This window comes from Schistocerca piceifrons, chromosome 6 (genome assembly GCF_021461385.2).
Source record: "Schistocerca piceifrons isolate TAMUIC-IGC-003096 chromosome 6, iqSchPice1.1, whole genome shotgun sequence".
In the NCBI taxonomy this organism is placed as follows: Eukaryota; Metazoa; Arthropoda; class Insecta; order Orthoptera; family Acrididae; genus Schistocerca; species Schistocerca piceifrons.
The window spans coordinates 124766176-124783022 of NC_060143.1; the positions used below are offsets into that span (position 1 = coordinate 124766176).

A 16847-nucleotide genomic window follows, 5' to 3' on the forward strand; every position below is an offset into this window, starting at 1 on the left:
ATCATGGTGCAGCACCAGCTACTGGTAAAATGTGCATGCAGCTCTCTTTGTCACTGCAAACCAAAGGTAATCAATTAGTGTGACTTGAGCAGACGCGCAGGATGCCTCGTAGATGTATGTGTGAACTGTACTGTCAAATCAGTGAGTTTGAGGGAGGGCACATTATTGGCATGAGAGAATGTGATGCATCCATCTGGGAAATTGCCGCTCATGTGGGATGAAGTGATCGGGCAGTGCAGTGGATGTGTGCAGAATGCTTCGCGGTAGGCCATAGTACATGATGAGATGGGTCAGGTTGCACCATCCAGACCACCACCCAAGAAGATTGACACCTCATCTGAAGGACACTGCACGACAGATCTGCATCGTCCTTGACTGTGGTGTAATAATGGAACAATGTAACACATCGTACACTATCATGGGTGACAGTCCGTCGCCATTTATTTTGGCATGGGTTGTGTGTGCATCATCCACTTCTCTGCCTACGTTTGACAAATGTGAGAAATATGCCAGGCGGCAATGGTGTATGGAACGACATCACTGGGGTCAGGAATGGGATCAAATAGTGTTTTTGGATGAATGCAGGTTCTGTTTCTTTGAAAATGGTGCCTGCCTTTTGGATTGTTGCAGGCAGAAGGAACAGCATCACAGTGACTGCATTCACACAAGACATACAGCACCAGCTCAAGGCCTTAGGTGTGGGGTGCTATTGGGTACAGCCATAAATCACAGCTGGTGTTTGTTCAGGACAGTGTGACCAGCCTGACCTATGTGAATGATGTTCTGCGACCTGTAGCCATATCCTTTCTGCACAACACTCCAGACACCAATTTTCAGCAAGACAATGCACAACTACAAGTTGCTGCATGAACATGTTCCTCTTGGTGTCACAGGATGTCAGCCTTTTGCCCTAGCCTGCCACATCACCAGACTTGTTGCCTATTGAAAATATGTGGGATATGGTGAAATGACAGGTGCAGCACAGTGACCCAGTGCCAACAATCACAGATGATCTTTGGAACCAGGTGAATGCAGTTGGTAGCTATAACACAGGACACCATTCAGGCCTTATATGCTTTGATGCCAACATGCATGGACCAAGTTATCAGAGCCCATGGCAGACCCTGTGCCTACTAGGCAACAAGACACATGCTGAAACAAGGTGACTGAAATGCTAATCATTTGTGTGGAACATGCTAATATAAATGTCCTGTGAATATTGTACATATCCTGCAAATATGAACATCCTATCTCTAATCATTCAAAGTGTTCTGTTTTATTCTGAACATGAATGTACATTAGTGATTTGGTAGATAGAATGGGCTGCAATCTGCAGTTGTTTGCTGATGATGCTGCGGTGAATGGGAAGATGTAAAACTTGAGTGACTGTAGGTGGATACAGGATGGCGTAGGCAAATTTTGTAGTTGGTGTGATGAATGGCAGCTAGCTCTGAATACAGAAAATAATAAGTTAATGAAGATGAGAGGAAAAACTAATCTGCAATGTTTGGATACAGTGTCCTGTGTGACAGTCACGTTGTGACGATGTTCTATGCTTTATTTCTTTGTTTGTAGTCCTCACTATTGGTGTACTGGCTGAAAAAATAGGGGGTGGGAGTGCAGTAATGTCTACTGTAAATGATGTAGCCGACAGGTACACATTTGCATTTCACAGTTGTTTACTTTTACTTTTTTCAACCCCCCCACATACACATTTAATATGGCCAGTGCACTATTGTTTAACTTTCTATAAGCCTCATTAACAGGTTGCAGGCAAACATCCACATACTGCTACAATAGTTTACTGTTGAATATCTATGTGCAGTAAAAACATAACCACAAAGTTCACAGTTATTGAAGAATAGAAAGGTACGTATGGAGCAGACACTGTCATTGTTTAAACAAATGGCGTAACTGAGTAACACATATTTCACAGTTAAGTTGAAGCATTGTTGTTGTTCTAACCAACACAGGTTTCTCATCTGAAACTTGGCCATGACTGACTGTCTCGGGACCAAAATTGGGCCCTTATATATCCTCACAATAATAGGTGCTGAAAGTTCACATTGTTCGAAGTTTAATTTACAAAAATTACAATTAAAACTTAACTCATTAAATAAACTGAATGCATTGAAAGATTGGTTCTTTTTAACAGTTTCTTCCATTACAAGAGTTAGGCCAGATTATTTGCTTGAATCATGAAATTAACAAATATCGTTACACAAACAATACTTTTGACAAAACTGTTAATTACTTTGGAATTAATTAAGGGCCGGCTTTCCTAACATGTTTTCGAATAGATACAAATAAATCCTGTAGAAATACTATTAGTTGTTCCTCCAAATGTGTTAATTTGTTTATATGTCAACAATAGAATTTAAGTTATGAAGCAATTACTGATATCACACCAAAACAAAAGATACTAACTAGGAATAGTTGAAATGAAGTAGAAAATCAGTTACATACATAAAACTAAGCACAAAATTAGATCTTCTGTTATATTCTTTAAAACTGAGGGCCAACCTTTCTCTTTCATGAAAATTCAGATTACACTCACGTATGTTAATGGTAATTGGTTAAAAGTGAAAAAAAAATGAATTTAAGGAGGCAGATGGTAAAACAAGAGGGGAAGTAAAAATATCCTTGCTTGCTTCGGCACAAAGTCATTTAAATGTCTGGACGTAATGTTACAAAGAGATATGAAATGGAATGTGAGGATTGTGGGGGGAAAGCAAATGGTCAACTTCGATATATTGGGAGCATGTAGGAAAGTGTGGTTGATCTGTAAAGGAGACAGCATATAGGATGCTAGTGTGACCTGTTCTTGAGTACTGCTCAAGTGTTTGGTATTTGGTATCCACACCAGATTGGGTTAAGGGAAAACATCAAAGCAATTCAGAGGTGTAGTGCTAGATTTGTTACCGTAGGTTTGAACAGCATGTAAGTATTACGGGGATGCTTCGGAAACTGAAATGGAAATCCATGGAGGGAAGGCAATGTTCTTTTCAAGGAGCACTATTGAAAAAATTGTATAAGCAGCATTTGAAACTGACTGCAGAACGATGCTACTGCCAACACACATTTTGTGTGAGGATGACAAAGATAAGATACAAAAAATTAGGGCTTATAAAGACGCATATAGGCAGTCGTTTTTCCCATGCTATATTTGAGATTGGAGCAGGAAAGGAAATGACCAGTAGTGGTGTGGGGTACCATCTGGCATGCACTATATGATGGCTTGAGGAGTATAGATGTAGATGTAGATGTAAATGTAAATGTAGATTTAACATTTAGCTCTTTTCACCAATTAACCTCAGGAACAAAATGCAGGCATTTTCATTGACAATTTCCTGTTTCTGTCAGTAGTGTTCCTCAACAGAATGTGGCTTCCTGCCCAGACTTTTCAAAAGAAAAATGCCTTCCATCAAGAAAAGCCCCTAGCCCTTGAGCTAGGATAGTAGGTCCTAATGACAACCCATTTAGAAGTGCTACACAGGAATCAGGCTATCCTTTCAAGAGTGAACAAAGCCCCCTTCCTCCAGATATCAGAAGCTGGATCTGGCATCCACAACAGCCAGAGGACAAGGCCATGAACACAGCCAGGAATGATATATTACAGACTGATGTACCCTGATTCCTGTTGAATTTTTGTACTCATATGCCACCTGCCAGATGCATCCATATGAAGCTGTAATTTTTATTACTCTGTCAACTGCGTGATTCACTTAAACTATATACAGTGTGGAAAATTAAACCTTATTTAAAATAATAATGGGAGCATTGATGGTGAAGCTCTAGTTCAGAAATATTTTGTGCAAGTAACATTAAATAAATATATGTCATTAGCAGCTTACCGCTGTATATTTATGTGAAAAAAACAGGTGAGGTCAAAACATCTGCTCTGAGAGCTCAAAATTTTACCATATTTGTTATGTCATTTCTACAAACAGACTGAGCATGTTCTGAACATCAGTTGTTCATGTGTCATATTTAATATACAAATTATATTCTATAGAATTGTCCTCAAAGCCAAGTGGTCACCTTTGCTGCCTTTGGTGCAGAAGGATCAGTTTGATTCCCTGTTGCTCCTCAGATTTTTTTCTGAGCTAGGGAGGTCTTGAATGGGATCCACTCAGCCTTGAGAGACCAAATGAGGAGCTGCTTGAATAAAGAAACAATTCCATTGGAATTGGTGACATACGGATCGTGTGTCCCATAATCTTAGATCGTAGACCATTCCTTGTACTGCCTTGTAGGGAGCAGTTGGACAATCGGAACCGACGTAAGGCATAATCTGTAAGGGGTGTGTATGTTTACTTTAGAACTATCTCTTTTCTGATTATCTTGATTACATTGGGCAGACTCCTGTTGTAGTAAGTAATTGACCACTTGGTAATGGCCTTGAGGCCTAGATTGGTCATGAGACTGAATATATTTTTATGCAACTGTGGCTACTATCAAATAAAATTGATAATGACAGTTTCAGATGCCCAGGGTTGGAGGTGAAGAACATGTTGGGCAAAATAATAAAATAATTCAGCTGAGTATAAGTTCATGCTCCAGGTAGTTGATCTTTTTCTCAGATTTTAATTTATGAAATATTAGAAAATATGTTCTTGCTGATTGGCAGCAAATAAATAAAAAAGCAACATTTTAGTAGAGCTATTTACATAACCTTTTGCAACTAGAAGTTCCTCCACCTGGCAAAATGGATGAAAGGCTTTGTAAAAATGAGACCAAACAGGGATTAAATAGAAAACAAATACACTTTTTTATGCATATGTCTGTTGTGCATGTTGCTGTTGCTGTCATTGGTAGATAGAAATTTTCTCCTTTTATGTGGTTCAAGTTTCATTTGGGAGGTAATTTTCTGTACAGTGATTTTTATTTATGCATAGGATATTCAAAACTAGCAAGATCCGTTCCACTAAATGGTTGTCCCACATAATTTTGTGTTTATCCATTAACAAAAAAATAGTGTGTTTTATCTTATCACAATTTACTACAAGGCATGTCTGGCATCCAAAAAGTTTCCATATTTCTTTTCTTTACTATAACTGTCAAACAATGGAAAATTCTGGATGGAATGTAATAATATTATGAAAAGGAAAGTTGCTTCTCACCATATAGCGGAGATGCCGAGCCACAGATAGGCACAACAAAAAGACTGTTACAAATCAGCTTTCAGCCAACAGGGCCTTTGTAAAAAATAGACAACACACACACACACACACACACACACACACACACACACACAAATGACAAGTGTGTGTGTGTGTGTGTGTGTGTGTGTGTGTGTGTGTGTTTTGTCTATTTTTGACAAAGGCCCTGTTGGCTGAAAGCTTATTTGTGACAATCTTCTTGTTGTGCCTATCTGCGACTCAGCAGCTAATATGGTGAGTAGGACCTTACTTTTTCATAACATTGTTACAAAATATAAATTGTGGTGTTCTGTGTCAGATCAACATTTTTTATTGGAAGCAAGAGGACTTCACTGAAAAGCATTGGGACAAAAAATGCTAATTATTCATGTTGTATGGTAATGATTTTCAAAATTTCAACAGATAACGCCAAGGAAAGGATGCACCAATAACTCATTTGTTAATTTCATTTTTTTTAATGGGCTCATTGTTCTCCCAAAAATTTTAGCATGGAACTGGAATCTGCCATTTACTTCTCCTACAGTCAGACGTATGTGCTAATTTAGCTCATGTACCCTCAACAATAAACCCTAGACATTTCATTTATGTGACTGAATCTTTGACATCTAATTGAATTCATATGTTAGGTAATCTCCTTGATGCAGTGTTATAATGTTCAACTAATGCTTTCACCATTCAGTGCCAACCACAGTGATCCAGTGTTCTGTTTCTGATGTCTCGGTTGTTTACAGAATACTAACCCCAAACAACAGCATGTTTGCAATCTGCTACAGTGCTGACATGGTTTCCACGTGCTTTTCTTTTGTGTACACTGTCTCTATTGTGGTCTAATGTCTGACAGACAAATCAGTTGCTTCAGATAACTAAACATCAATTGTATACTCTAAAGTAAGTCTACAAATTCACTTGAAAAAATTCATTATTGTTAAGCATGTGATGGGATACTCACCAGAGTTATCGAAACTGTTTCTAAAATAATAACAGAACTCTTGTTGACAATTATAAGAATATTGTGTTAAGTTAATAGCTGAACATCTTGCAGAAGCTTCTTCAGGGACCTAAAGATTCTTACACCTATATGCAAATATGCCAATAAATGTGCTCCGTAATAGTATTTGTGGTTAATAACAAGAGTGAATTCAGTTAGTTACATGTTACATAGATAATTCGAACAATTCTTTTATCAAGATGATGACTTCAGCAGTTAACAACAACAGTACTAGAAGTGGAAATAAATATGTAAAGAAAGTCCTGGCAGAATGCAAATATTTTCTCACCAATTGGGAGAAGTGTTGAGTCCTCAACAGGAGGGAGAAGCATTGAGCCATTGACAGGTACACACAAAAGAAAGTGAAAACTTTGCTAGTTATTGGACTGCTTGGGGCATGCATTGGCTGGGAGAGAGGCAGGAAGCAGGAGGAAAGGTTGGGGACAAATAACTAGTGGCTGAGACTGAGGCAACAGGTTGCTGGATAGGAATAAGTGGGAGAGGGGTGGCAGGTGCACGGGCTTGGCATGTGACATACCAGTACTGGAGCCAGTGAGCAGTGAAGCCTGATGAAGATGACGGGGAGGTGTGGACAGAGATGGGGTCACAGGACAGAAAAAGGGGAAACTGTAAAGTAGCTCTCTAGAAGAGCGTAGCGTTCCAAAGGATTGGAAAAGGTCACAGGTCATCCCCGTTTTCAAGAAGGGGCTTCAAACAGATGTGCAGAACTATAGACCTATATCTCTAACATCAATCAGTTGTAGAATTTAGGAACACGTATTATGTTCGAGTATAATGACTTTTCTGGAGACTAGAAATCTACTCTGTAGGAATCAGCATGGGTTTCGAAAAAGACAATCGTGTGAAACCCAGCTCGCGCTATTCGTCCATGAGACTCAGAGGGCCATAGACACGGGTTTCCAGGTAGATGCCGTGTTTCTTGACTTCTGGAAGGCGTTTGATACAGTTCCCTAACAGTCGTTCAATGAACAAAATAAGAGCATGTGGACTATGAGACCAATTGTGTGGTTGGATTGAAGAGTTCCTAGACAAGAGAGAGAAGTCTTCCGAAGTAAGAGTGATTTCAGGTGTGCCACAGGGGAGTGTCATAGCACCGTTGCTATTCACAATATACATAAATGACCTTGTGGATAACATCGGAAGTTCACTGAGGCTTTTTGTGGATGATGCTGTAGTATATCGAGAGGTGGTAACAATGGAAAATTGTACTGAAATGCAGGAGGATCTGCAACGAATTGGAGCATGGTGCAGGGAATGGCAATTGAATCTCAATGTAGACAAGTGTAATGTGCTGCAAATACATAGAAAGAAAGATCCTTTATCATTTAGCTACAATATAGCAGGTCAGCAACTGGAAGCAGTTAATTCCATAAATTATCTGGGAGTAGGCATTAGGAGTTATTTAAAATGGAATGATCATATAAAGTTAATCGTCGGTAAAGCAGATGCCAGACTGAGATTCATTGGAAGAATCCTAAGGAAATGCAATCCAAAAACAAGGGAAGTATGTTACAGTACACTTGTGCGCCCACTGCTTGAATACTGCTCACCGGTGTGGGCGGGTCACTTAGCTCGAATGGATGAGGGCAGGGCAGCGCGCAGAGTACTGGTAGGGCACCTAGAGGGAAAACGTCCTGTGGGGAGACCGATGCATAGATGGGAGGACAATGTGAAGGCTGATTTGAGGAGCCTAGGTATTGAAGGTGAATGGGAGGAAATAGCTCAAGACAGGGACAGATGGCGAAAATACGTTGCTGCGGTAATGGACTCTCGAGTCCGGTATGACCAGTGAGTAAGTAAGTAAGTATTAGAGTTAGGCACTATTTACATTCTTGAGTCTGAGTCTTCAGATAAATTGGAGGAGTGACAAATGAAATATTCTTTCCCACTATGTTTAAATTTTTGGGGATTTTCAATTTCCTGCCAGATGTCTACTGGCAACTGTTTATAGACTTTTGCACCAGAATATAAAACATCATTCTGAAACCTAGAGAGGCATGCATAATCTATGAGGAAATTATTTCAACTTCTAAATAATGTAGGGGTGGAGAAGACCACCACTCACTGCATAGCACTTGATTCATCAACAGCCAGACACAAGAGAGAATGAAAACTTCACTAGCTTTTGGAAGAAATCCTGTGCTGATCTAAAGTACATAATGAGACTGTGTCCAGGCAATCTGGTGGCCAAATCATTCACTCAAATCGCCTAATATGTTCTTCAAACAAATCACAACATACTGTGGCCTGGTGACAAGGCACATTGTCATCCATAAAAATTCCCCGGGAATACGAAGTCCATGAATGTCTACAAATGGTCTCTATGCAGCCAAACATAACCACTGCCAATCATGATCAGTTCAGTTGACCCAGAGGACTCAGTCCATTCTATGTAAACACAGCCCAGTCTATTTTGAGGCGCAATCGGCTTCCACAGTGCCTTGTTGTCAACTTAGGTTCACAGCTTCATGGGGTCTGCACCACACCTCAACCCTACCATCAGATCTGAACAACTGAAATCAGTACTCATCACGTCACAGTTTTCCGGTCATTTAGAGTCCAGCCAATATGGTCCTAAGCCCAGGAGGGGCACTGCAGGTGATGTTGTGCTGTTAGCGACGGCACTTGTGTTGTTCATCTGCTGCCACAGTCCACTAATGTCACATTTCAACCCACTGTTGTAATGGATATCATTGCATACGTCAACATCGACTTCTGTCATTATTTCATACAGTGTTGCTTGTCTGTTAGCACTGACAACTCTAAGCAAACACCGCATCTCTCAGTCAAGTGAAGGCCGTCGGCCACTGCATTGTCCATGGTGAGGGATAATGTCTGAAGTCTGGTATTCTTGGCATGCTCTTGACACTGTGTATCATAGAATACTGAATTCCCTAAAGATTTCTGAAATGGTATGTCCCATGTATCTAGCTCCAACTACCATTCCACATTCAAAGTCAGTTAATTCCCATCGTCAGCTGTAATCATGTCAAAAATCTTTTCACATGAATTACCTGAGTACAAATGATATCTCCACCAATACGCTTCCCTTTTACACCATGTCTAAGCAATACTACTACCACCTGTATAAGTGAATATTGTTATCACAAGACTTTTGTCACCTCAGTGTACATACAGGGTGTTACAAAAAGATACGCTCAAACTTTCAGGGAACATTCCTCACACACAAATAAAGAAAAGATGTTATGTGGACATGTGTCCGGAAACGCTTAATTTCCATGTTAGAGCTCATTTTAGTTTCGTCAGTATGTACTGTACTTCCTCGATTCACCGCCATGATTTCATACGAGATACTCTACCTGTGCTGCTAGAACATGTCCCTTTACAAGTACGACACAACATGTGGTTCATGCACGATGGAGCTCCTGCACATTTCAGTCGAAGTGTTCGTACGCTTCTCAACAACAGATTCGGTGACCCATGGATTGGTAGAGGCGGACCAATTCCATGGCCTCCACGCTCTCCTGACCTCAACCCTCGTGACTTTCATTTATGGGGGCATTTGAAAGCTCTTGTCTACACAACCCCGGTACCAAATGTAGAGACTCTTCGTGCTCGTGTTGGGGACGGCTGTGACACAATACGCCATTCTCCAGGGCTGCATCAGGGCATCAGGGATTCCATCTGACAGAGGGTGGATGCATGTATCCTCACTAATGAAGAACATTTTGAACATTTCCTGTAACAAAGTGTTTGAAGTCACGCTGGTACGTTCTGTTGCTGTGTGTTTCCATTCCATGATTAATGTGATTTGAAGAGAAGTAATAAAATGAGCTCTAACATGGAAAGTAAGCGTTTCCGGACACATGTCCACATAACATATTTTCTTTCTTTGTATGTGAGGAATGTTTCCTGAAAGTTTGGATTTAATAATAATGTTTATGTCAGGACTTGAATAGAGTTCTTGAACCTCTTTGTTATGTAGTTTTCACTACTCTCTGCTAATGTCATCCCTTTTTGCTCCGAAAATTTTCCTCAAAATTTTGTTTTCAAATACTCGAAACAGCTTTTCATTTTGCACAGTGAGAGACCAAGTCTCACACCCATACAGCATAACTGGTAGAACAATAGTTTTGTATATTCTAATCTTTAAATTCCTAGACAATATCTGTCATGAAAGTAATCTATTCAGTGAGAAGTAGCACGCATTTCCCGCCCGTAATCTCTTCTTCAGTTCGGATTTAATCTCATTTCTCGAAGTGATGTCCACGCCTAGATACTTAAATGTGTTCACTTTTTCAAACTGCATGTCTCCAACTCTTAACATTTCCTGATCTACTGCTGTTGGCATTCTAGTAGTAACCAGGTATTTAGTTTTGTCTTCACTTATCCTTAGATCTACATCTTCACTAGCCTTGATTAACGCATTCACATTTGCTGTTACAGATTCTTTCCTATCGCTAATGATGTTTAGATCATCTGCATACCCTAAAAATCTTAATATTTCCATTTAACTCCACACCCTCTGAATTATCTGCTGCCATTCGTACAATATATTCTAGGACTAAATTAAAAAGTAGCGGAGACAGGGCATCTCCCTGCTTAAGTCCGTTCTTTATTACAAATTCTTCTGACTCCAATTTCCCCATGCATAATCTACCTTTTGTGTTTTTCAAACTCGCTTCTATAAGTCTAACATACTTCTTTGGTATTACAAGTTCCAAAAGAATTCTGTACAATTTTGATTGCAATACTGAATCATATACTTTTGTAAAATCTATGAAAAGATTATGAACTGGTTTATTGTATTCCCATTTCTTTTCCAAAATTTGACGTAGGGTGAATATTTGGTCTACAGTTGATCTGTTCCTCTGAAAGCTGGCTTGGTAATCCCCCACAATTTCATCTGCATATGGTGTAAGCCTGCTTAGCAGAATATTCGAGAAAATTTTGGAACATACTGGTAATAGCAATATCCCTCTATAATTACTACAATCCATTTTGTTGCCTTTCTTAAAAACTGGGATCAGAATAATCGACTCCTGCCACTCTTCAGGTATCATCTCTGAGTTCCATACTTTAGTTATCACTTTGTGAACTACTTCCACCAGTTTCTGTCCCCCATTTTTAACTAATTCTGCAGTTATGCAATTTGATCCTGGTGCTTTATGGTTTTTAAGTTTGTTGATTGCTTCTGTTACTTCCTTTAACGTTGGCTCAGGTATCTGGGGTTCTGCTGTATGTATTTCGTACGCCTGCTCATTTCCTCCTTCCTGGTGTACATTTAATAGATTCTCAAAATACACCCTCCATTTACTTAATATAGCACTGGGGTCTGTCAGTATTCCCCCAGCATCCCCATGAAGTGCATTTGTCCTAGCCTTGAAGCCCTTCCTATACCCATTTATGTCTAGGTAAAGTTCCCTAATGTTTTTTGTTTTACTGTTTGTTTCCTAACTCTAATATTTGTATAAAATATATTCTGATTTTGGTGTTATATAGACAGCTAATAATGGTCCATGTGAAGTTGAAATACTTTGTTTGAAGTATTAGAGAGTAACAGCAGCCGAGTAGTGAAGGGTTAGCGTAAATGAGTCATAAGGTTCCAAAGCACTTTTTATTGGCAAATGTGTGATGTACATGGGGAGTTGATGCATAAAAAGATTGATTCGCCAAGTTTAAAAAGCCTGCCTTGTGGCGTGACTCGCGTGCACGCTATCTAACAGGCCTGTGAAGGCACTCTGAGATGGCAGCAATGCAGGAGAAAAGTTTCTGTGTGTTAGAATATGGGAAATGTTAGTCCATTATGGGCATATGTGTGCATTTGTATGCAAATACAGAAAAGCTGCACCTGGCTGCTAGAGCGTTTAGTGGTACTGTTTGTCTGTGTAAAAAGAAAATCATGGGGTGACCACATGTCTCAGAGGAAAACTTGGAGCATGTGAGACAGAGCTATGTGCGTAGGCCACAAAATTCAGCCATTTGTGCTAACTGTGGACTGGGCATTCTATATAAAACGACATGTAATGTTTTGCAGTGGCATTTGCATTTTAAATCCTACAATTTGTAACTGTTAAAACACCTGACTCCAGATGATTACACCCACTGGTTGGAGTTTTGTACCAAAATGCAGCAGGTTGTGGACGTGATTATGATTTTGTGAGAACATTGATATTCAGCGATGAAGTGGTTTTTGATCTATCGGGAAATATGAATCATTACTGTGAGAGAGTGTGGGGTATGTCCGTATGGAAAGCGGTTCACAAAAAGTGAATGTCTTCTGCGTCACATCCAAGACAAAGATGTATGGCTCCTCTTTCATCATCGAGCAGATGGTGATATGTTCCATGTACATAGATATGTTGCACTTGTGGGTCTTGCTGACTCCTTGACTTTCATCTTTCAATAGGATGGTGCTCCACCGCACTGTAGTACAATTGTCTACACCTTTCTCAACATGTGATGAAGAAGGCTGGGATATTTTTACTTCCCCTCTTGTTTTGCCATCTGCCTCCTTAAAATTCATTTTTTCAGTTTTAACTAATTACCATTAACATACGTGAATATAATCTGCATTTTCATAAGAGAGATAGGTTGGCCCTTAGTTTTAAAGACTTTAACACCAGATCTAATTTTGTGCTTAGTTTTATGTATGTAATTGATTTTCTAATTTATTTTGGCTATTCCTATCGATAGATAGGTTGCACTGCTCTGGGTGATGTTCCTCTGTTGCCATAGTCTATTAGGTCACTAGACCTAATGCCATGCGGTTTCTTCCTGTGAAAATATGTTAAAGACAATGTGTATGTGCCCCCAAAGCCAACAACACTGCAAAAACTGTAGGAATGCAATAGAGGTGCTGTTATGGATGTTGGTGGAAATGTGCTAGTGAAATGAACTGGATTACTGTTTGGATGTGTGCCAGGCGACCAATGGCGCACACATTGAGTATTTGTAGAATGTACCAGAAACTTGGTGGGTGCATCTATCTTTTCATGTATCAGCTGTCCTCGTGCGTCATGTACTTGTAAGTAAACAATGGTTTGAAACCTGATAAATCATTTAGGTTAACCCTGTAGGAGCAGCAGCTACTTTTAAATGTAATTGTTTTTCTTATAACATGTATAAAGTAATGCAGAAATAATTACGACAGTTATCAGCTTGAATGAATTACTTCTATAGTCATAATTGGTTATTGTTATACTGTACAGAAGTAGCTAACAGTGGTTGTTCCTGCCTGTTACTTGACTTGTTCCACATCCAGCAGCACCCGCATGATAATTTGTAGGAGGGGGTGGGGGGGCTGTTAGACCTGGGGGTATGGAGTATATGTAATATTTTAGAAGATGAATATTGACTTGTAAGTAGCCACAGGAGTTCCATTTCCGACCCTGTTAAAAACCAATGTAATACCTACTTTAAAATCATTTTCTTGGAAGGAAACACCTAACTACACTATATTTTTTCTCCTTTCTCCGAGAGCTGGGAGGTGGGGCTCTCTGTCATGGTGGGATTGACAGAGCACTCAAGGTGGGACTGAATGTAAGAAAGAGAGAGAGAGAGAGAGAGAGAGAGAGAGAGAGAGAGAGAGAGACAGACAGACGTGTGTGTGTGTGTGTGTGTGTGTGTGTGTGTGTGTGTGTGTCAGTGACTAGTTTCACAATCTCTTACCTGTTCATATGCAGGTCACCGCTTTATTATATCCTTAAAGAAAGAAAATAAACAATTCAAGTTTGAAGCACACTTTTACAAGGGGTTGAAGAGAGGACAGGCAACAAAACTAGTTACCAGATTTCTCTGCTATTTATGCAGTGCCATGATTTTTTGGAAGAACTCTTGTCTTCTCTTTAACAACTGCAGTCAAATATGTTTTAAGAATTAACATTTGTTTCTTTTATTTTTACAGTAATGCTGTTATATTTTGTACCGGCCTTTTTATACTGCTTGTATAACAATTTGGCCTTTATAAACCTGTCAGCCTTTGACCCTACAACATATTACCTCCTGCTACAGTTCAGAGTTGTGGTGACAGGTATTGCCTTTCAGGTTAGTATATTTTAATTTATCTTTTCTGATTACTAGTTGAGGAGAATGTTTATTCCATACATGTTGTAGAAGACAGGATATGAAGTTGCTGACAAGTGAAACTGGAAGCAACCCAACTACTAAATGAACAAAAAAGACCAATATTAAGTAGGCTCAATTTAGGAAGAAATTAGTACTTGAATCCTTTTAATGAAATTTAGTGTATGTTGATAAATTATTACATTATTTAAAAAACTGCATCTTCAGTTGTCGCTATTATCATATGAAACATTTATATATTGCTGCTAATTGGATCCTGAGACTTTGAGGATAAAGAGTAAATCACTATTTAGAATAGCACATCACATCAGTGATTTTATTTAGCTCATATTTGGAATAAAATTCATCAGATTAGCTCATACAGAACTGTATTGAGTTGATAAAATTCTCTGTGTTGCTACATGTTAATTTTTGGCGCACAGTGAAAAGACTAATTTTCTAAATTATGAAATTTGCTTCCTTTGTTCAGAAGTTCATGTTTCTGTCATTTATATCCCACAAACCATTATGTGAGACAAAGTAAAATCCAAATCTACAGATATTATATGAATAAGTGTTTATTTGGAAATGCCTAGCCTATCATAAAAAGCATCACATATTGGTATATGACCCTATCCATTAAAGCTATAATGATTTTAGAGATATGTTCACTAATTTAAGATAGTAAATGTAAATGTTTTTATCTTGAAAGTATAATTGTGAACTAGATAAAAGTGTCAAGTTCATGATGTACATACAATCTGTGCCATCTGAAATGATTAATGAGGAATATGTGCCATAATTTGTTACATGCTCTCACTCTTAGAGTGACATATTATGTCCACAAACTCATGATGGTTAAATATTACTTCCATACTAGTAAGTCTGTCTACATCAAAAAGGAGTTGCTGTCAGTGAAGGAAACACTGTGCATATACCTTATTATACCATCAAAATGTATTTTAGAAGTGGTAAGTATTACCTGCACTTCGAAAAAAGGAAGGAAGGAAGACTGAGTTAATTATTATCCCATCGACATCGTTAGAGACAGAGCACAAGCTTGGATTATGTTGAAGATTGGAAGGAAATCATCTGTGCCCTTTCAGAGTAACTATGCCTTGGCAATTGCCTGGAGTGATGAAGGAAAATAACGGAAAATGTAAATCTGGATGACCAGACATGGGTTTTGAACCATCATCCTGCCAAATGCGAGTCCAGTGTGCTAAGCACTGCACACCGCCTCACTCGGTCTGCATTGAAACTTGTTTATTGTGACTGACTCCTCATTCAGTGCCAATTATTGTGGTACACATTATGATTAACAGAACAGCAATCAGTGGTGGTTGGTTTGTAAGGCCTGGTTAAGAAGTCTTGCATTGGTGATTGAATTGATGGTAACTTTTCAGTTTGTAAGAGATGTGAGTGTGAACACACAGTGAACAAATTAAAACTGAATAGACTAGACACACCAGAAAGGAGAATTGTTTGAAACAAAATCGCTTGGTTACAGACAACATGTGGGTGGGCAATGAGAACTAATGACATGCAGGAAATCTTGCAGATAAAGATAAAGAACAAGATGATAATCTTTTGAATACCTTTGTACTGTAGCATCATCTCCCTCAAATGTGCTACAATGTAGTCAATGTACATGCCCCAACCAACCAGGACAACAGACACGATCCATACAGAACTGACAAATTCTGGGAAGACTTAGAAGATGTTCTCTCTAAAGTTCCAGAGACACACACTGTCAAACTGCTTTGTGACTTCAGTGCCCAACTGGAAAGAAAGAAAAAGAGCAGAAATATCATTGGCAGCTATCCAGCACATATGAGAACCAATCGCAATGGGGAACGATTGGTGGATCTGTGTAGGACTTATGGGTTGGTCATGAAGTCTTCAGCCTTCGAACACCTGCCAAGGAAGCAGACAGGGTGTATATGCCCCAGGACAATCGGGATAAACCTCGGAATTTTTTCATCTGGGAGAAAACTGGGAAAAACCTGGGAACAATTTACAATTCCAGGAATTTTTCATGGTCTTAGTTTTCAGTTAAATTTTTGTAATTTTGACTGGTAAGAACAGATATTCTAATAAAGAATTCTACTGTATCCCATTACTGCAGAATAATAAATGAATGTGAGAGAGAAACCAAAATAAAATGTAAGTTGCAAAGGAAAAGTGCCATTTACAACAACAAAAAACAGTGCATACACAAGTATCTGTGAACAACAGAATGTGTCAAAGTCTTCAGTATGAAGACTATGCAATACTTCATAACAACAAACTGCTTCCAATGAGCGTGACATCACAACTATTTACATTAGGTTCTTTTGAGTGGTTGCCAGTATGCTCATGCGCTTGAGCAGTTGAATTGCTTATGAGCAGTTCCTTTTCCTGCTTGTTGCTGCTTGAAGTGGGGCTGTTAGCTGTATCTGCAGTAGCAACAAGCTGCCAGATGCCGCCCGGAAAAATTTTTATTGTCCACCCAATCTTCCCCACATGACCCATGTTTATGTTTCACCTTCTGATACACACATGCCATTACGCCAAACATGAGATAATACAGTACTGGTACACCAATAAAATTTGCAGCCTGAAAACCGCACTGAAAAGCTTAGTATCAGGTTGGGACTTTCATTTGGCTG

The 16847-nt window shown here is 39.1% G+C and overlaps 1 protein-coding gene across 1 annotated transcript in view; it reads left to right on the forward strand.

Annotated features, from left to right (window-relative positions):
• Positions 1-16847, forward strand: part of LOC124803010 (UDP-galactose transporter senju) — an 84543-nt gene that overhangs the window by 35456 nt on the left and 32240 nt on the right. The window contains exon 4 of the mRNA XM_047264116.1: positions 14039-14178. Within this exon, the coding sequence (XP_047120072.1) occupies positions 14039-14178 (140 nt within the window). The remainder of the gene's footprint in view (positions 1-14038; positions 14179-16847) is intronic.